This window comes from Plecotus auritus (genome assembly GCF_963455305.1).
Source record: "Plecotus auritus genome assembly, chromosome: 8".
NCBI classification, from domain to species: Eukaryota; Metazoa; Chordata; class Mammalia; order Chiroptera; family Vespertilionidae; genus Plecotus; species Plecotus auritus.
The window spans coordinates 76,021,353-76,044,108 of record NC_137782.1 but is presented as its reverse complement, the minus strand read 5'-3'; the positions used below and the strand labels follow the sequence as shown (position 1 = coordinate 76,044,108).

Below are 22,756 nucleotides of genomic sequence, written 5' to 3'. Positions count from 1 at the left end.
TTGTTGTAATGGACCTAAAAGACAGTTTATAGTTTTTCATGGCACACATTGAAAACTTACAAGGAATTGCAATACCATCTCAGAGTTTACCCAGGTCTAGTTCTGTCCCCTGAATGTAGAGGAAGACCTTGTTTGTCCTTCCCAAATCCTATGGGCTCCACTAGAACATTGACCTTTAACCAAATGGGCCTTTGAGGTTAGCCCGGAAAACAGTTGTTTTTAAAATAACTTGTTACAATGGAAAAATTTGATCTAAGTTCCAAATAACATATATGTCCACTAACATCTAAGTTCCAGGTATGACACATGATTTCAGTACTCAAGGGCCTGATAATTTAATTAGGGAATAAATGATACATATAAACCCTGAGTGGCCAACCCATGATGAAATCAAGTGCTATGCAGACAGACCTGAGTTTGAAGCCAGCTCCATTTTTTATTTGCTATATGATCTTGAATAGGTCAATTAACTTCTCTGATATTAATTTTCTCTTCATAAAGTGAAGATAATAAAGCCTACCTGTGGTGAAGATGATCAGCAATATGTTACAAAGCACAGCATCTGACAGAGTAGCTGGTGCAGAGGTGGAGTGAGCGAGGTTAAAGATACAGGCATGTGAATCTGGCTCTGCCACTTACTACTTATGTAACCTGAGGCCAGTTTTTAAACCCCCATGGGCTCAGTTTTCTCATGGGTAAAATGGGAATAACAATTCCTATTTCATAGGTGCCTAAGAATTCAATGAGAATAAATGTTTACTACCGTCACAGAATACTCTGTGAATAAATGGAAAAAAAAAAAGAAATTGCAATACAACTATCTGAGAACCTGTGACAACTAAGAAGAGAACTTATTACGGTGGTAACATTTGAAATTAATATGAAAATATCGATAGCTTTCCTATACGTCATCAGTAACTAATTAGAATATAGGATAGAGAAAAAAGGTAGTATTCAAATAGCACCACCATAAAAGAAATCATAACCAAATAATAGTAAAAGGGGAAATGATAGAACTTTAGAATAAAGAAAATTATAAAATATTAATAAAGAACATTAAAATATCCAAATAAATGGAGAGATGTATCAGGTTCTGAAAGGGAAGACTAAATATTATTAAAATGTCAAATTTTTCAAAGTTAACCTATACGTTTAATGTACTGCTAATTAAAATAACAAGTTTTTTTCTTAAAATCCAGTACCTGACAAACTAATTCTAAAGTCTACACAGAGAGAAAATCTTTAAGAATTACCTAAAACTTGTATATTTATCTAAAAAATAAGCAGATTAATATTTCAAATCAGTGGATAAAAAATAGCCATCCATTTAATTGAGACGATTTAAAATATATCTTTAAAAAATAGTCATCCTACCTCACACAGCACATAGAAATAAATTTTAGATGAATTTTTGGATTAAATATATTAACACCCCAAATCATAAAAGTACCAAATAAAATGAAGAAAAATGTGTTGTAATTTTGAGTTTAAAAAGTGCTTTCCTAAACATGGTTAACTCCCCCTCCTCAAAGAAAAAAAAATAACAGCAAAATAATAATAATAACAAAGAAAACATAAAAGAAATGTTTGATGCATATGACATAAAAATTAAAACTCTATGTATGGCTAAATATAGCATAGAATAAGTTAAAAGCCAAGAAGTAAAATTAGATAAATCTTTAAAATACATTTAACAGACAAATTATTAATATAAGGATATTTAAAAGGAACTGCTCTAAATCAGTAAAAAAATAATTTAATAAAATTATGAGCAAAGGATATGAATAGGCAATCTAGAGGAGTAAGTATAATAACCATATCAAAAGAGGCTCCATCTCATTCTTAATCAGGAAATGCAAATTAAGATAAGAACAAAAATATGTACACCTATCTGATTGGCAAAAATTAAAAAAAAAATGCTGGTGATGTCAACATATCAAGTACTGGCAAGGAAGCAAGATCTCTCAGGTACTGCTGACTGGAATCTAGCTATGCAAACTTTCTTGAAAGGAAATTTGCCTATCTCTCAGAAGTTAAATGTACGTTATTTGGACCCAGAAAGCCACTTCTAGGAATTATCCTCAAATAAATGTATGTGCTATTCACTGAATAATTATTTATAATAATATAAATATGGTAATATAAATAATCATCTATACTAATAAAAGTGTAATATGCTAATTAGAGCAGACATCTTCCGGACGTCCATCCAGATGTCCATCTGAACAAAGCCACAGCAGCTGCGAGGCCTGGGTATCAGGCAGCTGTGGGCTCAGGCAGCCATGAGCCCCTGCAGCTGTGTGGCCTGGGGCTCAGGCCTCGCAGCCGGCATGGCCAACAGTGGCAGCAGCAGCAGGGTGATGGAGTTGGCGCCTTCCCCTGATCAGTCTGGTCGTCTCCTGCAGCTTAGGCCCACTCCCCGGGGTTGCGGGCCTAAGCTGTCAGTAGAACATCCCCTGAGGGCTCCTGGACTGTGAGAGGGGGCAGGCCAGGCTAAGGGACCCCTCCAGTGCACACGAATTTTCATGCACTGGGCCTCTAGTCTATACTAATAAAAGGGTAAAATGCAAATTGGTCACAATGCCCTCACAGTAACAACAGAACAGCAGGCTGCTTGGGGCAATAAGGCCGGCAGGGGAGTTAGTGAGGGACGACCAAACGACTGACCAGCAGGCTGCGTGGGGCAACCAGGCTGGCAGGGGGGGCAGTGAGGGGTGAACAGACCAGTGGAGGGGGGCAGTGAGGAGTGACCAGGATGGCAGAGGCGGGCACTAAGGGGCAACTAGGCTGGCGGGGGGGGGGGAGGCAGTTAGGGGCAATCAGGCTGGCAGGCATAGGTGGTTAGGGGTGATCAGGCTGGCAGGGGGGCAGTTAGGGGTTATCAGGCAGGCAGGCAGATGAGCAGTTAGGAGCCAGCGGTCTCGGATTGTGAGAGGGATGTCTGACTGCCGGTTTCGGCTGGGATCGGGCCGAAACCGGCAGTCGGACATCCCCCGAGGAGTCCCAGATTGGAGAGGGTCCACGCTGGGCTGAGGGGACCCCCTCCCCCCCTACACCCCCCCATGCATGAATTTCATGCACTGGGCCTCTAGTCTATAATAAAAGCATAATATGCTAATTAGACCAGATGACCTTCTGGATGAAGCCGGAGCTGCAAGGGAAGCCCAGTTCCCAGGTGCCTGCTGGTGGCTGGAGGGAAGCCTGGGTCCCGAGTGCCTCCCGGCAGCCTGACGGAAGCCTGGGTTCTGGGTGCCAGAGGGAAACTGGTGCTGGCAGCCGGGGGGAGGAAGATCTACTCTTGCAAGAATATCATGCATCAGGCCTCTAGTACACTCATATTACAGAACACCATTGTGCAACTATTGATAGGAATGATGAAATCCTGCACTGGCTTGTAAAGATATCCAGACATATAGTTAGATTTAGAAAAGTGAATCACACACATGTATGATATGATCTCATTTAAATTAAGGAAAGGACATAAGTACAAATAAATATATGTATAATTAAGTGCACAAAAAAGACAGAAAAGATGAATAAAGAGCCTGCTTTTGATCATTATTTTCATAATTATAAAAGTAAAAACAAACAAACATGAGTTTGAGGAAGGGCTCTTTGTTAGGGCCGGTGATGACCCACCCATTCCTCACATTGGCTTATTACTAGTTGGTATACATTAGCAAAGCTCTATCTTATTGAGTTCAATCAATCCTGCCTATTATGACAGATGCCTTCTTGCAAAGGAAAGTAGAGAGTTCTATATTGTAAAATAACTAAAAAATGATCTAACATTTTAATGACACATTAGAAATTATCTTTGTGTGTGTGTATACATGGGCATATTTATGTATATATTTATATATACATACCTGAGTTTTCACTGTGGGGAGGCTGTGATTTAATTCTACTTTTACTGATGATGTTATTTTACAAAATATTGTAAAACCTTGATTTTGGAGTTGGTTTGCTAACCTATAGGACATGATCTTCTGCTAGTTGCAATTGTGAAAAAATATTCATCCCTTGTGAAGTGCATTTGCTTTTTAGAAGCAGCCAAAAGGTCACCATGCTTGGTTGGGGAGATTGAGGATTTCACTGGCCAGTGATTCCTATTGTATTAAAAGCTGTTGATTTCTTAGTGATATTTAAGTCAAAGAAGTGTGGGAATGAGTTGTGCTGAGTGAGGATCATGCCAGGCAGAGAGGAGGCAATAAAACTTCCTGAGGTAGGTACATGTAAGCTCTTCTTGAGGAAAAGTGAGGAGGTCGTGGTGTTTGAGGTAGAATGAAAAACCCGAGGAGTAGACGAGATGAAGGTTGAAGACTTAGAAGGAGCTGTGTTCCATAGGGACTTGGCTAGCTCTGGCTCTTACTCTGAGTGAGAAGTGAAGGCATTAAAGGGTTTTGCTCAACGATGGTGTATGATCTTACAGAGGTTTTAAAGAAATCATGTTCATTGTTAATTGAGAAGAGACTGAGGGGTGGAGTGTGGAAGCAGGGTACAGCTAGGCAAGAGAAGGTGGTTGTGAGGACAAAGCTGGTGGCATTGGGGTTGGAAGAAATGGTAGAAGAACAACATATTTTGAACATAGTATCAACAGTATTTGTGGACAGATTTCATTTTGGGTATAAGAGAAAGAGAGGAGTCAAGAATGATTGAGGTTTTGAGCCAGAATATGTGGACTGATGGAGTTGCCATTTACTGCTCTGGGAAAGACTGTAAGAGGGAGAAGGCTAAAAGGGAATATCAAGTACACAGTTTTGGACATGTTAACTCTGAGTGATGGCTGATGAATGGCCTCCAGTGTGCAGGTAGGCTTGGCCTGGACAGAAGCCCAGACATCTACTTTGTAGTTATGAGAGGTAGTGGGGATGTCAAATATGTGAGCACAGGTACATGTAAGTAGTGGCTGAGGAAGCATATTCTGACCTTCTTCTATTTCCTCCATGAAATAGGGAACAAGATTATAACTGAAAGTCAGGAGGGATAAAAGTGTTGGAAGTTTTGAAGGAAAGAAGAAAGTATGGAATAGTCATCTAGAAGAGCTAGTGACTAAATGTAGGAAGGTAATATAATGTGACTGGAAGGGAGCACTGAAGCCCATGTTGAAGCTTGTGATCCTGAACTTAAAGGGATATCCATCAGCATGGTGAGTGAATCCAATTGAGGGTGTATCAAGGTCTATAAAATTTAAGCTGGATTGGAGGAAGAAAAGGAAAAAGCTTAAAATCAGGGGATCCTAGGCTCCAGGGACAGGGTTTAATAAGAGATATTATTAATGAAGTGACCTTTGGAAAGCATCTAAGCATGGGACCAAACCATCTTAATTAGAGGATTTCAGTCCCGCCCCCCAACTTTTGGGGAGGGGAGAGGGCCTGAAGGTGCAATCACTTGCCAATGGCAGATCATTTAATCAATTATAGCCATGTAATGAAGCCCCATAAAATCTCAAAAGGATGGGGTTCAAAAAGCTTCTGGGTTGGTGAACACATGGAGGTGCTTGGAGTGTGATGCACCGGAGAGGGCGTGGAAGCTCTCTTACATTTTTCTTACACACCTTGACCTATGAATCTCTTCTATTTGTTTGTTCCTGAGTTATATCCTTTTGTAATAAACTGGTGACCTAGTAGGTAAAATGTTCTCTGTGTTCTGTGAGCCACTTTAGGAAATTAATCAAACCCGAGAAGGGGGTTTAGGAACCTCCAGTTTATAGCAGTTGGTCAGAAATACAGGTAACAACATTGACTTGCAACTAGAGTCTGAAGTCCAAGGAGGGGATGTTGGAACCCTCAATCTATAGCCAGTCAGAAGCACAAGTTAAACTTGTGAAAGGCATCTGAGTGTGTGTGTGTGTGTGTGTGTGTGTGTGTGTGAGAGAGAGAGAGAGAGGGGGGCGGGGGGAGAGAGGTTGGAGAGACACTTACCCTGTAGAATCTATTTCTATTTCTCATTCTATTTCTGGGTAGATAGTGTCAGAATTTAGCCTAATTCTTGGACATCCTGGTCCAAGAATTGTTTGTTGGTGTTGGGGAATACTCCTATATTGATATTGAGTCTTAGAACACTATTTATACCTGAACACAGGTGATAACTAAATTTCAAATTAAGAACCTCTAGAATAGCAATGCTTCTCACATTGTCACATTTTAACATGTTCCACATCACTTGAGAATCATGGTAAAATAAAAATTTTGCTTTAGAAGTTCTGCACTGGGCCTAAAATTCTCTATTTCTAATAAGCTCTCATGTGATACCTTTGAGAAGGGTCAACTTATGGTCCCTGGACCAGCAGAACTGGCATTACCTGGAAGCTTGTTAGAGATGCAGAATCTTGGCCCCATCCCAAAGCTATTAAAGGAGAATGTACATGATCTCCAGACCATTTGAATGCACAGGTAAGTTTGAGAAGCATTACTATACATATTGGTTTCTAACTTAGGCTGCACAGAAGAATCACCTGGGAAGCTTTTATGAACCCTATCAACCAGGGTTCACCACAAAACAATTAAATATGAATATCTGGAGGTAAAGCTCACATATTAGTACTTTTTAAAGCTTCACAAGTGATTCCAATGTGCAGCCAAGGCTAAGAACTGGTCTGATATTACCATCCTACCAGCTGCTGGCCAGCATGTTAAGTTCCCAGAGAAGCCCCAATAAAGCTCTCTGAGTTTAAACCCACCCAGGTCCAAACAGGAAGACCAGTGCTTGGGTCATCTGTTTGTTTTGGACAAAATCATATCTCATACTCAGTGATCTTATTGGACCCTGTACTTCAAATTACTCAGAAGAAAGTCTCTCTGGGAGAAGCAGGCTGCTGCATCAGGGTGCAAAACAAGTTTTAATTCATGTAAACATTTGGAGACTTGTCTTAAACATTCCTATAGCTACAACTTGCTGAGCACTCTTTCTTCCATGTGGATGTAAAAGTCTCTGCAGATGGGCAACAAATGTCTGGAATTTACTTGTAGGGGAACTGGGGGACTATCTGGATCTAATGTGAACACAAAATTGCAATTAAAATGTTTTATAACAGTCTGGTGTCATTAGAAGGAGTCTTGATGAACATGGTAACAACTATAAAGATTGATAAATGTGATTATGCATGAAGATATTAAAGTCTCTGATGATGCTTGACATTTACTTGATTATATTTGCTTACATCTTCTTGTTTTTGAGAAGTTGGGCCATTACCTCATTGAGAAAGTAATTAACCTAGAGGTCTTTAATAAATTACAATTCAACTCTAAAGTTACCTTTCATTTAAAAAATAGACACATGTTTCTACAAAATTAAAAGTTAAAAGAAGGATTTAAGCAAACATATTTAAACCATATATCTGTTTGTATTGTTCTTTTCCTTGCCAGTGTCTTCTGATTGTTGAAGGAGTCTATGGGAGGTACCAGGTGTCCTGGGCCTGTGATATTTTTAGTGCTCTCTTGAAAAGAGATTTTTATTTTTCTATTCTTTTCACTTAGTTTATACTAATGAATCAGAGCTTTCATGTTTTGGAATAAACTTCAGAGAGTTTGGGCTAGAAATCAAAAAGAAGAAAAATAAAAAAGAGAGTCTAAATTTGGGCAACAGTTTAGTTTGAATGGATGGTTTGGTATGACAGAAGTCATCCCAGTGAGAGAAAATAGAGAAATTGAATTAAAAAATGCTTATATTTGATTAACAAAAAGTGAGGAAAAGGACATGCCCATTAGTTTGACCATTTGTACACTTCAAACATATACAATTTTATTAAAAACTAGGGGTCTGGTGCACAGAATTTGTGCACTGCGGAGGGGATCCCTCAGCCCAGCCTGCCCCCTCTCACATACTGGGAGCCCTCAGGGGATGTCCTACTGATGGCTTAGGCCCACTGCCCGTGGCCTCCCTTTGTGGGAGGTGACCAGGCTGATCAGGGGAAGGCACCAGCCCCATCACCCCGCTGCTGCAGCCACTGTCAGTCACAGCAGCCACCAAGGTGTTTTCATCAACACGAACTCCAGTCCCTTCACCATGAAAAAAATGACAACTTTCTTTAGGCATTTTCAAGATGTGTCTTTCATAGGATATGACATTTCTTTCTTTTTTTTATCCTCACCTGAGGATATGTTTCCATTGATTTTTAGAGTGTGGAAGAGAGAGAGAGGGAGAGACAGAGAGAAACATCATGTGAGAGGGACACTTTGATTGGTTGCCTCCTGCATGAGCCCTCACCTGGGCCCCAGCCAGGGAGGAGCCTGCAACTTAGGTACATGCCCTTGATCAGAATCCAACCCAGACCCTGTGGTTGGCAGGCCTAGGCATTATCCACTGAGTCAAACCGGCTAGAGCAGGATATGACATTTCTTAGCCCTCTAGCAGCAGACCTTCATTTTTTTCTCCAGGAGTGTGGTGGAAAAGCCCTAGATCACCTTTTTGGATTCTTATACCCAAGTTACTAAGAATATTACCAGTGGCATACAGGGAGCTTAGCCAATGAGCGGTCAGAAAAGGTGTTTCCTCTGTAGTTCATACAGATCCAATCGCCTCTGATTACCAGCTCCGCCCCGACCAAGGCGTAAAGCCTCAGGGCCTGGGCAGGGCCCCCCAGCTCCCTCCAATCGCTGGCTCCACCCCTGCCAAGGCCTAAAGCCTCAGGGCCTGGGCAGGGGCCCCCCAGCTCCCTCAGATCTCAGGCTCCACCCCTGCCCAGCTCCCTCCGATTGCTGGCTCTGCCCCTGCCCAGGCCCCAAGCCTCTGGCCAAAGCTTGGGGCCTGGGCAGGGGCCCCCCAGCTCCCTCCCATCCCCGGCTCTGCCCCTGCCCAGGAGCCCTCTGGCTCAGGCTCTTCCCAGGTTGCTCAGGACCCACGTGGCGCCTACCTCGGAGTGACCTGGGTGTCGAGAAAGTTCCTAGGACCCCGGCTGCTGGGCACCTACATTTGCAAATCAACCGCCATCTTTGTTGGGTTAATTTGCATACTCACTCTGATTGGCTGTGGGCACAGCAGAGGTACTGTCAATTTACATGTTTGTCTATTATTAAATATGATAAGATCAAAATTTGAAAATTAAGAGTCAAAGGGTATAATCAGAAGTCACAGCATCCATTTATATTTTTAAAACCAGAATAACTCTTGTCCACCATCACTTCGTGGAAGTGCTTTCTCTCCTGATATCATTTTGTGAATGGCTGGTTTGTCTTATGGGACAATCTATTCTGCACTCCTAGTGACACAGCTTTTAGAATAAAATAATGCTCATTTCTGCTAAAAGAACCGATGGTCATTGAAAAGCAGCACATTCCATGTTTCCAGCCAGAGATTTCAAGATGTGCCTTAGATCGCTTATTTTCACAGAGCAAGGTTACTGTCAGAAGTACAGGACTAGGGGCAATATTAAAAGGATAAAGGTCAGCCTGGAGATAGAGTATCTAGTGACTAAGTCCCATAAAAATGTACATAGTGATTGCAGCCATTGCCGTTAATTAGGGCCTGTTATCTGAAAGTCTCTAAATCTAACAGGGCTCAAAAGGAAAGAACACATAATAAAAAGGGTGCCACATAAAAGGAATATCTATTAAGGAGAGTCAATTGACTGATGATGCTCTCTACTTCACAGAGATCAAATGGGTGGGACATTGTTTATTTTGTAAAGAAATACAACACACTGTTTTACTGAATGCAGTGCCTCCTCCCGAGAGGTGATTCAAGCAGTTCTTGCAGCAATAGTGAGGTGTGTTGGAGACAGGCTGCTGTGCCCTGTGCCAATCCCATTGTTTAGGACTAAAGCATCTCTTCTTTCCCCAATGCTCAGAGTGTTGGAGGCTGACAGCTCAAAGAAGGGAGCTGCCCAGCTCAAGGTCAAATCCCTTTCTGGAGGTAGTCCCCATCTATCATCATTGAAGGCTCAACCCCCTGTCTCGACACTTCGGAAGGGATCTCCCACCTCAAGAGCTCCCTGACTGCATCACAAATCACCTTCATCATCTTTCCCTTTCACTCCCTCCCAAGTATACACCTGTTGATCCCAGGAGTATATTCCTATAACCTTCTTGCCCTCAACCATCTTAGAGTTGTCTGTGCTGAGAACCAACTTGCATATATATAAATGTGTTCTGCTTGAAAGTAAGAAGTGCTTTAGGAAAACCAAACTAGCCCCTCAGGGTTGATAGAGCTAAACTATTGGAACAGGCTAGAAGATAGATGGCAGATCTGAAGCCCAAACCTGCCAAGGGATGCCACCTTGAGAAATTTAGACTTGACTGACACCTTGTTTCAGCAAATACTCTGTAATGTACTGAGTTAGTGTGCATGCTACTTATACCCAGGGAGCAGGCAGATTGGTGATAAGAGCTTCTAGAATAGACCAGCTGGTGTCAGGGAGGGGCTGTGGAGATCCTTGTAAGAGTGGCTAAAAATAACTTGATTCCTCCTTACTATTTCCCAGGTTCATTATCAGCTCTGCTAGGACCTAGGAAACCTCATCTTTCTCTGGGAGCATGATGGATTGTTCCCTGTTTGATTTAACTGCTTCAATATCCTTTACCATTCAAAAATCTTTATACCTCAAAACTGTGTCTGTGACCTCTTTTTTTTTTTTTTTTTTTTGGCAAAAACAAGACCATTTTGTTGTGATGGGTATGCTACTTATCATCCTCATGTCTGACCAAAGTAGAAATTTGGCATTCCTCTCTCTATATTATTTTCTATATAATTTCAAGACTTGTTAATACTACCTCCCAAATTAGTTCCCTTTTCTTCCTCAATTCAAACACAAATTATTTCTTTCCTAAACCATTATAAGGGTTTTCTAGTGTCACTTTGCTTTGAGTCTAGAATTGGAATTCCATCTCTGACATCTATAAAATTCTCTGAAGTTCTTGTTCTCTTCTCACCCTTTCTCTCTCTCTCTCTCTCTCTCTCTCTCTCTCTCTTTTTTCTCTAGACTTTCCTTGGTCTTCTAATTGCAAGATGAGTATTACTTATAGAGACCTTATCTACTTCTTTGGGTTTGATTAATGTTGATATGCTCAAGATATGCGGAAGATGCCACAATATCCATCTGAGACTTTTCTCCGGAAGTCTAGCGCTCTATCTCTAGCTGCCTATTTTTCAAACTCAACTTGTCAAAGTATGAATTGATCACTTTTCCTTTCCTCTGGATCTTTTTCCTCTATCCCTCATTTCAGTGAGTGACACCAATTTCTTGTCTCCTCAGCTGCCCAAGTCATAAGCCTGGGTGTGGTCTTTGATCTGTGCATCTCTCTAATTTTTCAAGTCAAATCAATTATCCCCTACTATCTTCTTAAATATCTCTTGATCTTATCTCTTACCACCACCCAGGTTATCACTACCATGATCCCAACCCAAGTTCTCACCTAGATATTTTTTTAACCTGGATTTCTACATCAGCCTTTTAACTGGTTTCTTTGGTCTCTATGTTATCCTCCTGCAATCCCTGTTTCATAGGGTAGTGAACACGATCTTTCTAATCTGCAAATCTGCATTCCTTTGCCTGAAATCCTTCAATGCCTTCCCATTGTTTTTATAATATAATAAATATCCATGGCTTATAAAAACCCATTATGGTCTGGCCCCTACTTGCCTCTCAATCTTCTCCCCACATACTCCCACTCTCACAGCACTGCAGTCATTGGAATTCCTTGGTTCCTTGAATGTACAATGCTTTCTCTTACTGCTGGACCTAATTTCTGAAGACTCCTTCTGTTCCATCTTGCCTTATCCTTTGCTTTATTACTTATTCTTGAGTCATCACATCTCAATTTAATTTTCTCTTCCTTCCATAAGCCTTCACTGACCACCAAGTTTGGGTTCCATGTTTTTTTCTTTTTGGCTCTCTTGACATTCTCTACTTACCTCTATAGTATCCCTTATCAAATTCTATTGCAATTTTTTAATGGTTAGCTCTCTAAAGGAAAGAATTGTATGGGCCTGGTTATTCTTATATCCCTGATTGTAGCATGGTGGCTGGCAAAAATGCATGCTCAAAGAGAATCTGACTTGATTAACAAGTTAATGAATACCTTGACACAGGCAGTGCCCTTTTCTGAGAATGTCTTTCTTTGTGCCCTTGATCACTAGGCAAATTCCTGCTCACCATTCAAGCCCCAGCATCATGGCTTCCTGACTTCTTAAATGAATCACAGGACACAGATTCTGAATTCCCACATCACACTCCTCCCTATTATCACTTTTGTCATATGCTTTGCTTATGAGTCTGTTTTTGCACACCAGGCTTTAAATTATCTGATGGCAGGAACTGTCTTTTCTTCTCTCTGTATTAGCACCCATTACCTGATATAGAGCATCTGCTCACATAGTTGCTAAAAGTAGCAGGAATTATAATAATAAACCTGGGCCTTATTTTCTGTTGAAGGTGATACACTTGACTTAAGGCAATCCCCCCCCCCCAAAAAAAAAAAATGCCCATGAGATTTGTTCATGGAAGCATTACTGTAATAAGTGTTTATCTTACCATAGGTACTGGTTGCTAAGTGACAGGATTTGAGGTTCCCTCGTTACATTGAAATTCATGCCTCACCTATCCTGTTTGTTTAGATGTGTTTAAAGCTCCATCATGTCAAATAATTCATGACCACACTCATAGTATTCCAAAGCAATTTTCAGGAAAAAAAGGTTCATGATATCATAAATCATTTGAACCAGTTTGGAAATCATGTTAACAAAATGCAGACTCTTTGCATATCTTTGAATGTTTTCCAGGCTGTTCTGTTAGCTCGATGTGAAAAGAGGATGATGTAGACTTTTATAGGTTAACTATAGAAAGTATTTAGATCAGAGGTGATTTTTCAGTCCATGAGACATTTGGCAATGTCTGGAGGCATTTTTGATTGTCACAAGTGTGTGGGAGAGTGCTAATGGCAACTAGTGGGTAGAGGCTAGGTATGCTATTAAAGATTCTACGATGTACATGCAGCCTCCCACACGAAAGAATTATCCAGTCCAAAATATCAATAGTATCAATGTTGAGAAGCCCTGATCTAGATGAAATAAAAATCTCACACTTTATTTAGACACACTTTTCTATTCCAGGATTAAACATAAGTAATATTCATCTTGCAATTAGAAGACCAGAATATAGCCCTATCCATGTGTCTTGCTCTTATATATTATTTTTTTAAGTCTCTAAAATGGTATTTTAATATCTCATGGGGTTGTTATAAAAGTTAAATATGATAGTGTGTGAAGAAACTCTTAGTTTAGTATCTGGTGAATGGTAGTTACTCAATAAATATTTGCATAAAACAAGTCCATGAACACACAGGGATGGGGTCTAGGGGTGGAAATAAATTGCATTTACATTGAGGAGTTCCTGAGCTCCTCACTCTTTTTAGTATCTGCACATGCATCACTACTTGTAAGAACATTTTAGAGAAGAATAGCATTGACAAAGATCCAGGGAGATGTGCATACATACTTTTTGTTCTTCTCGCTCTACAGCTGCATTGCATTTTTCTATTCCCGAGTTTCTCAAAAAGTCTCTGAGATAGCCAAATAGGGTTCCAATTCCATATCCCATATAAGTGAAAACCATAACGTGAAGAGGTGCTTCCTCAAAGGATTCAACAACCGGCTTCTCATAAAAATGTGGCTTCCCATTTTGCTGAAAACAGAAGAAAATTGAATGTTAGTACTCTCCCATTACAATAAAGTATGATACTTAAAATTTTGGACTTTCAACTTTTTTGAAAATTGGTCACTGGAGAGGTAATCAGAAATGTACATTTTATTCTACAATCCCCTACTGAAGTAATTGGTTAAGGTAAATTACATTCTCAACAGATGTTAAATCCATTAAGTGAACAGTTAATGAGGAACTAGGTTTTTACAAGACGACAAAATATCACCCATGGGTTACAAGATGACATACCTGGTTACTACTTTAACCATGTGATAAAATTACATCACAGATGTTGGAGCAATTAGCCACTCTGTGCTCTTATTATGTTGTAGTATTCAATATGCCAATGGAACATTTAAGCTGAATTTAGTCAAGCTCTTATATCTAACTTCCATTTCACAAGAAATATCAGGCTAGAGGAATATGATAAATTGCTTCATGAGGAAACAATGAGATAATCACAATGTGGAACTTTCTGTATGACAATTGGCTTGGTCTTTAATAGCAAAAAATATAAATGGGACTATATCAAACTAGAGAGCTTCTGCACAGCAAAGAAAACAATCAACAAAAGCACTCTGAATGGGAGAAAATATTTGCAAACCATATATCTGATAAGGGGTTAATATCCAAAATACATAAGAAACACATACAACTTAAAAATCTAAATAACCCAATTTAAAAATGGATGAAGGACCAGAACAGACAGATGTTTTCCCAAAGAAGACATATAAATGGCCAATAGGTATATGAAAAGGTGCTCAACTAATCATGAGGGAAATGCAAATCATACTGCATTGAATAATGCAAATTAACAGTGTATTGAATAATGCAACTGTGAGTAATGAGATATCAACTCACACCTGTTAAGATAGCTGTCATAAAAACAATAAGAGATAACAAGTGTTGGCAAAGGTGTGGAGAAAAAGGAACCCTGTGTATTATTAGTGGAGATATAAATTGGTGTAACCATTAGGGAAAACAGTATGAAGTTGCCTCAAAAAATTAAAAAATAGAAACCCCACTTCTGAGTATATATCCATTGGAAAATAAATATATTGAAGCGGTATTTGCAACTCCCATATTTATTGCAGTATTTTTCACAACAGCCATGATACAGAAACAATCTAAGTGTTCATTGATGGATGAATGACCTTATGAACACACACACACACACACACACACACACACACACACACATACACACACCAATATTATGCAGCCATAAAACACAAGAAACTCCTGCCATGATGAACCTGGAGGGCATGATGCTGAGTAAAATAAGCCAAACAAAGAAAGACAAATACTATATGATCTCAGTCCAATGTGGAATCTAGAAAAGCTGAACTCTCAGAAGCAAAGAATGGCATGGTGGTGAGGAAATGGTGAGATGTTGGTCAAAAGGTACAATACTTCAGCTATAGTAGGAATAATTTTTGAGTATGTATAGCATGGTGACTACAGTTAATAATACTGTATAGCATATTTGAAATTTGCTAAGATAGTAGATCTAAAGTGTTATTACCACACACACACAATTTGGTAACTAGTTAAGGTGATAGATGTGTTAATTAGTTTGATAGTGATAATTTCACAACATATGCTTATATAAAATCATGTTGTACACCTCAAATATACACAGTTTTTATTTATCAATTATACTTGAGTCAAATGGGAAAAAAGAGAAAAAAAAAGAGAACGGAGAAGTCTTAAAAAAGACAACCAAATGCAGTTGTGGTGTTTCATTGAATCACTTGTTTGTTTTTGTAAAAAAACCAAAACACTGATAAAAAACATATTTTGAACAACTGTAGAAATCCAAAAATTAACTGGAAATATATCTTATTAAGGAGTTATAAATTTTAGTTGGAATGACAGTATTATAATTATGTGGAAGGATGTTTTCATCTTTGTAGATGCATGGTAAAGTATTAAGAAAGGTGGTTAAAGTGTTATCACAGTTGCAATTTTCTTTCAAATGATCCATCAAAAATAAAATATATACATGAAGCAATTTTTGGAAAAATGTTAATAACTTGCGTTTGGAAGTATGGATGTTTGTTAAATATTTTACATTTCTATGTGTTTAAATTTTTTTTCATAATACAAAGCTAAAATATTTCTCTCTTTTATTTTAGATGTCAGCATTCCAGTGGAAAGTAGACTTTGGTACCAAACCATTCTGAGACTTGCTTAATTGATTTGCACTCAAATAGCTCAATCAATGTTTATTCAATGGATTAGTGAATAAGCTATTCTTAATGCTACTACTTAAATAAGTCTAAGTCTTTAAATATTATTTATACCTTCATTCATTACTTCATTCAACAACATTTCTTATGAATTATCTCATTGGAGAATGGGAAATCTGTTTTGAGTTCTTGAACATATAAGTTTTAGTGATTTAAAGAAACTGTCAAATGTCTACTGGTATTTAATGCATTAATTTATTTTATACATGCATATTTAGAAAGATATATTATATAAAATCATGTAAATTAGAAATACTGGTTTTGCTACTCATGTATTCTTTATCACCATTACAAGCATGTTTGATTCCACCAACAGTTTTCTAGAGCTTATTACCTTTGTTTCCTTTCTATTATTTGAGATGCAGTATTTTTTTATTCTCTGTGACTTACTTACCAAGCCACAAAATATATGACAATCAAAAATAATCTATCCAGCCCTGGCCGGTGTGGTTAAGTGGTAGGCACTGAAGGGTTGCAAGTTCTATTCCTGGTCAAGGGCACCTATCTGGATTGCAGGTTTGCTCCCATGTCCCCATTCAGGGCGTGTGAAGAAGGCAATAAGTCCTTGATGACATTGATGTTTCTTTCTCCTTCACCCACTCCCCCTCCCTTCCATTCTTTCAGAAAAGCAATGGAAAAAAATACCCTGGGGGAGAGGATTAACAAAAAAAATCTACCTGGTAGATTACAATTTTTTATCTCTACATTACTTGTTTTTAAAACAGTTTGAAAAAAACATTTTTATAATAACAGCTAACACTTGTGTTCTTAAGTCAAAACCTCACAAAATCTTATTAAAATGTATTGCTTCCTCCTGCCCTAACTGGTTTGGCTCAGTGGATGTGTCGGCCTGTGGACTGAAAGGTCCCAGGTTTGATTCCGGTCAAGGGCATGTACCTTGGTTGCAGGCACATCCCCAGTAGGAGGTGTGCAGGAGGCAGCTGATCGATGTTTCTCTCTCATCGATGTTTCTAACGCTCTATCCCTCTCCCTTCCTCTCTGTAAAAAGTCAATAAAAAATATATTAAAAAATGTATTGCCTCCTTATTTATTCAGTATATCAGGTTTCTTCTCTAGCCACCTCAAACTGACATTGATAACATTGCTTCTGCCTGATGTGTCATCCCCAAATGCTACTTGGTGGTTTAAAATAACAAAAGTGAGAGAGTGTTGCTTAATATGAGGTCTTGAATAAAAGGTGAATGAAAGATTATAACAAACGCCTTGTATTTGGAAATATAGGACATTTATTGAGTGCCTACTGTGAGCCGGCAATGAGCTAGATTCTGGGGATTCAATGATAACCAAGACAGGCATGGTTCCTGCTCCTGACTTCTTGACCTCCCTTTCATTATGATCTCACATCAGTTCTGTAGGTCTGGTGGATGATTTACTATTCCAGTGCCAACTTTTGGCTCTCCTCAGCTCTGTTCTGTGCTTGACTTTGGACTGTATCTGTCTTCAGTATTATTTTGTTCATTAGGGTGGGTGGGTGGGAAGAGATCAACCAAAGAACTTGTATGCATATATGCATAACCCATGGACACAGACAATAGTGTGGTGAAGGTCTGGGGGTGTGGGGCAGGAGGCAAGGGTGGGCTAGAAGGGGTCAATGGAGAAAATAAGGGGACATATGTAATACTTCCAACAATAATGATTTTAAAAGTTAAATAAATAAATAAATAATAGAATGCACACATACACAAAGATCCACTTCCTGGTTCTTTCCACAGCATGGGGACACACAGTTGGCTTCCTTCCTTCCTGGATTTGTCTAGACTCTAGCACAAGGGACTGAGATCTTCATGAAGAAAGATTTGATGAATTTTTGTGACTGATTAGGTGTGATTTCAAGGAAGAAGAAAATGAAAAGTATCTGCAAGGAGCATTAAAGTATTGTTGATAGGAAGAAGGAATCAGGAGGGCTGCTTATGGGGGTGAGACAATGGGTATGTCTGGGACATGCTAAGTTGGAGGTGGGGATTGCACTCAGAAGTGGGACTGTTTGCCGGGCAGTCAGGGATGCAGGAGAAGAGAAAGGCTCTGGCTGAAGTAGAGGGTCTGCGAGTCAGCCATTGTGAGGCACAGTTTAAGCCATGGTTGATTGTGGTAAAGCGCCAGTTATAAAAAAAGAAGAGCAGTGGGCTTGGGACAGGATTTGGGGACTTATTTCTTTAAAGGGCACCATAGAGGAAAAAGCATGAGTCAACGGTACCCAATGTGACTTCAGAAACCTGAGTTAGCCTGCCCACCAAAAGAGAGGATGGCTGAGTTATATTGGTGCATGTCATTCAAGGCCATCCTGTGAGAATCAGCAGAGGGTTTCCCCTTTGTCCTTTCCTGGCCCATATCCATTTCTGAACACCATATGTGGCCAAAATAAGCAGAGCAACTCCCCAAAATCCATGGGAACATTCTGCTTAAACTTAAGGCTCTGAGGCAAACCTGTACTGTCATAACAGACTCTCTACCTACATGCAAACAAAACCCTCAGATGAGTGCTCAGTCTGGGACCTGTGTAGCTATTTTTCCCCCCTATGACTTGTTCTCTAAGATAGCTATAACACAAAGAAGAAACTTTCAACATTATCCAACATCCCAAATCAATATCTACTTTACTCTCTCTCATATAGCTTTATTTATTTTTAAATTTAATGTAATTTTATTTGGCAGGGTGGAAATGAGATACCTTTAGAGAGAATAAAGTTATCTGGAAATATACAGGTCTTTCTGACCAGATGAAAAATGACTCATTTACCACATTCTTTTACTTAAAATTGAAGTCAGTCATGCCTCATGGGAAGGATTTCTTAGACTAGGGTTGGATAGTTATTTTGAAATATGAGAATTGGCCCTATTACAGCAGATGAAGCATACAATTTTGCTTAATAAGTTTGTTGGCTAAGGCAGACACAGCATGGTTATGTGTAATGCATTTTCTTTCTTTGTTCTACCTTTTTTACTCACAGCCTTGAAAATGAAGAGATCCTGAGCCACCTTGCCCAGAGAGCCAGGTCATTTGGGGCACTGTGACACCCTGGGGTTGGTTTACTTCCTGCATTCCTGTCACATGTGGAAATAAACAGTATTGGGGCATGCTGGGAGGACCCACTTTACAAATTACTCTCCCATTCAAATTAGCAGGTCTTTTACCAGCTGCCTATTTTGCACTGTCCTAGGATAATATTAATGGGGATATGTAACCAATAAATCCAATCCCTGTTTCCCATAATCGATAGGATATTGGTCTATGGGGGAGGGTAGGAGGGGAGTGAGTGTAAATGACCATAACATAGGGCAAAAAGTAAAAGTCATCAGAATGACACAAATGGAGGAACCATTATCACATTAGATAGTCAGGACTAGCCTCCTGAAAAAAGTGGAATTTGAGGCCAGTCTTGATGGAGAGGAAGAGCATAAAGGTGGAGAGTGCTTGCAGAGGAGAGAGTCTGCCTGGGTTCAAATCCAGGCACTTTCATTTGCTGACTCTATGACCTTGGCCTTAAATGCCTCAAAGTAAAATGAAGCTAATAAGGATTATTTTGAAAATTAATTCAGATAATATATGCAAAGTACCTGGCATACAATGAGCAACCATTAATTGTTATGATTTTCATTAAATTGGAATAGAGGTGATAGATGAAACTGTTAAAATGGATGATGTTACTTTTAGAAAAGTATTTGGAAAAGAAGAGACAGAATATGTATAGAGCCTTGGCCAATGCTTACACATAGGGAGAAATGGGAGAATGGGGGTCCCATAGAAAAGAGCAAGTGTGAGAGATGAGGAGAAATGGGAGGTTAAAAAGGACAGAGTCAACCAAAGGACTTATATGCATGCATGTAAGCCTAATCAATGGACACAGACAACAGGGGGATGGGGGCATGAATGGGAGGTCGGGGTAATGGGGGAATAAGGACACATATGTAATACCTTAATCAATAAAGAAATTTAAAAAAAATAAAGAGGACAGAGTGGTGGGGTTGAGATACTGACCTTGAGAAAGGTCATTGTATATGGGGACTCAGACAAGAAAACTTGAGCAAGTCATGCTAAACCCCTTCTTTACAACATACACAAAAATTAACTCAAAATAGATCATAGACCTCAGTGTGAAAGCTAAAACTGTAAAACTCTCAGAGGAAAGTATAGGAGTAAATGTTTCCGACCTTAAGTTAGGCAAAACCTTCTCAGATGTGATACCAAAAGCACAAATGACAAAGCAGATAAGTTGTACTTCATCCAATTCAGAAGTTTTTGTGCTTCAAAGGATACTATTAAGAAAGTGAAAAAACAACTGACAGTATTAGAGAAAATATTTGCAAATCATCTATCTGATAAGGGTTTAGTATCTAGTATATAAAAAGAACACACAGTCCAATAATAAAAAACAATCCAATTAAAATATAGGCAAAGAATCCAACTATGTATCAATGGCCAAGATATACACATGAACACACACACACACACACACACACACACACACACACACACACACACAATTATCCTTAATGGTAGGTAAAATTTAAAACAGCTCCTTCCTCAGTAAAATCCTCCACTTTTACTTTAAAATGTTTCAGTGTCTTATTGGTTTTAAAGTTACCATTTATTTACCTTCTAAAATACTTTGGAATGTCATTAGATAATGGTTGAAGCCATAAAAGTAGTGCTACACCAAAGCTCATGGAAGTGAAGTGATACAAGAATGATGAGAGTACACTGTTCTACCTTATTTGAAAAGGTATTTAATGTCTTAAAATTGTCCAGGGATTTAAAAAAATGAGTGTTTTAACCCCATCCTTATATAATGCTCTATGAAACTCAGATATTTCACTCCTGATGTAATTAATCATTAACCTATGGGCAGACACCAGAATATTATGTTCCACCTGATACACTCCAGGTGGAAACCTTCTACCTAGGAGATTCCAGTAGGATAGCTGGAGTAGAATAAACTGAGTGGCTCAGTCAACTCAAGTTGTTCAGACTGCTGAGATGACTAGTACATGACTTCAATTAAAATTTATATTTGTAATATTGCCTTAAAAGTCCAGCTTCACGTCTACCTAAAAAATTTTTTTGGTGTTCTGTTATTCCTATTTCAACACTAAACCAAGCCTTATTGAGTGCCTGTGTTAGCAAATGCTCTGCTGGGAAACAGGATGTTCTCAGAGATAGACTACAGCTGACAAATGGTATCAGAGAGACGTTCAGTGTACTGTGGGAACTGGGAGGAAGATACATTTAACACTAGATGGAAGACATAGGGAGCTTTCATGAATGAGAAGACAGTTGACCAAAGGTGGGAAGTATGAAGAATAAGGGCAGTAGGAATGCATAGAAAGAAAGATTGCCAACATAGACTCAGAGCATCCAAGGAGATGTTCATCAACCTTTCTCTTGGACCATGCAATCATTTCCTGGATGGTCTCTTTAACTCCATCCTGACTCCCCAAATCTGAAGTTGCTAAATAGCTTTATCTCTAGCTCTAAATCCATGCATCATTTATAACAGCTTTCCCAGTGCTTCCTAGAGATGGACACTAACAAAAGGGTTTTGGAAAGGCTACCTAGTTCTGCACCTCTTGGGTGTTCTTCACAGTGTACATGATCTAGAATTTAAGAGCCAGGGGAGATACCTTTCTTGTTCATCACTTTATCTCCCTGTCAACACACAGCTTTCAATGGTAGGTTCTGAATAAATATCTGTGATCGACTCAGCTTATTGAATATTATTAAAATGCTGAAGTGAAATTCCACATAACTTTGGGAACCCAGAACATGTATCAAATGTATCTAACACCTTTCATATAAACTTACCTATGCCATGACTAAACTCTATTTTGGAAGTGTTGGTTTTCAGAATAAAGTTACTTATATTATTAGCCTGCCTAATAGTCACTGTTTGAGACCCAGCACTGGCTTTATGTTCTAAAAAATCCAGGCTAGATGTTCTCACCGCACAACATTGTCATTACACTCACCACATTGTATTACAATGATATTTTAAAAAGACAAGTCATTTGATAAAAGGACAGAAAATAAAGGATCACTTGCAGAAATAATAGCTTTCATTATCTCTCACACAAGCCTTTCAAATATTTCAAATATTTTAACCCTGTTGTCCAGTGTGGCAAAGACTGGCTGTTCTTCAAACCCATTTTCCTTCCCTCTTTCTCTCAGATGGACTACATTTCCCATAAACCTAGCAGACAGATGTGGTCAAGTTACTGAGTTCTACCAATGTGAAAGGGGTAGAAGAGAAATGTGCCATGTCCATGCCTGGCCCATAAAAGCCTCTCTCATGACCCATCACTTTCTCTATTTCCCCTGTTGCCATATGAATGCTCATGGCCAATGTGACATTGGAAGCCACATATGAAGGATTGCAGAGCTTTTGTTAGTCTAGTTCCCTGAAAACTGTGTGGAGCACCTCACCCTTCAACTTCCTCTCACTGCCAATGAGACTTAATATGAGTGAGAAATAAACTTCTATTTGGTGCCTTTTTTATTATGACCTCTAGTATTACTTTAATGAATACATACTGTAGGGATTTTGTTAAAATACTTTTATTTCTAACCCGCACTTAGATGCATTTGAAAGAAATCTGGGAACCATGTTACCTTCCCAAGGCAATGAATCAGGTCATGTCTGGGCTGACCAAAATTCAAATTTATATCTGGGGAAACTTATGCCAAAAAAATAACTAAATTGAAGGTTAAATTATTGAATTATTGAGCATCTTTTCATGTTAGGCAATATCAAAGGGAAAAAAGCATATTACAAGATTTAAGTTTTAGTGACCACATAAGTCAGAGAGAAAGAAAGAAAGCGAGAGAAAAAGAGAGAGAGAGAGAGAGAGAGAG

General features: G+C 39.1%; 1 protein-coding gene across 1 annotated transcript in view; it reads right to left on the bottom strand.

Moving 5' to 3' along the window:
• The window catches only part of SPTLC3 (serine palmitoyltransferase long chain base subunit 3), a 144,914-nt gene that overhangs the window by 104,642 nt on the left and 17,516 nt on the right, over positions 1 to 22,756 (bottom strand). Inside the window, exon 2 of the mRNA XM_080684793.1 lies at positions 13,433 to 13,618. Within this exon, the coding sequence (XP_080540919.1) occupies positions 13,433 to 13,618 (186 nt within the window). The remainder of the gene's footprint in view (positions 1 to 13,432; positions 13,619 to 22,756) is intronic.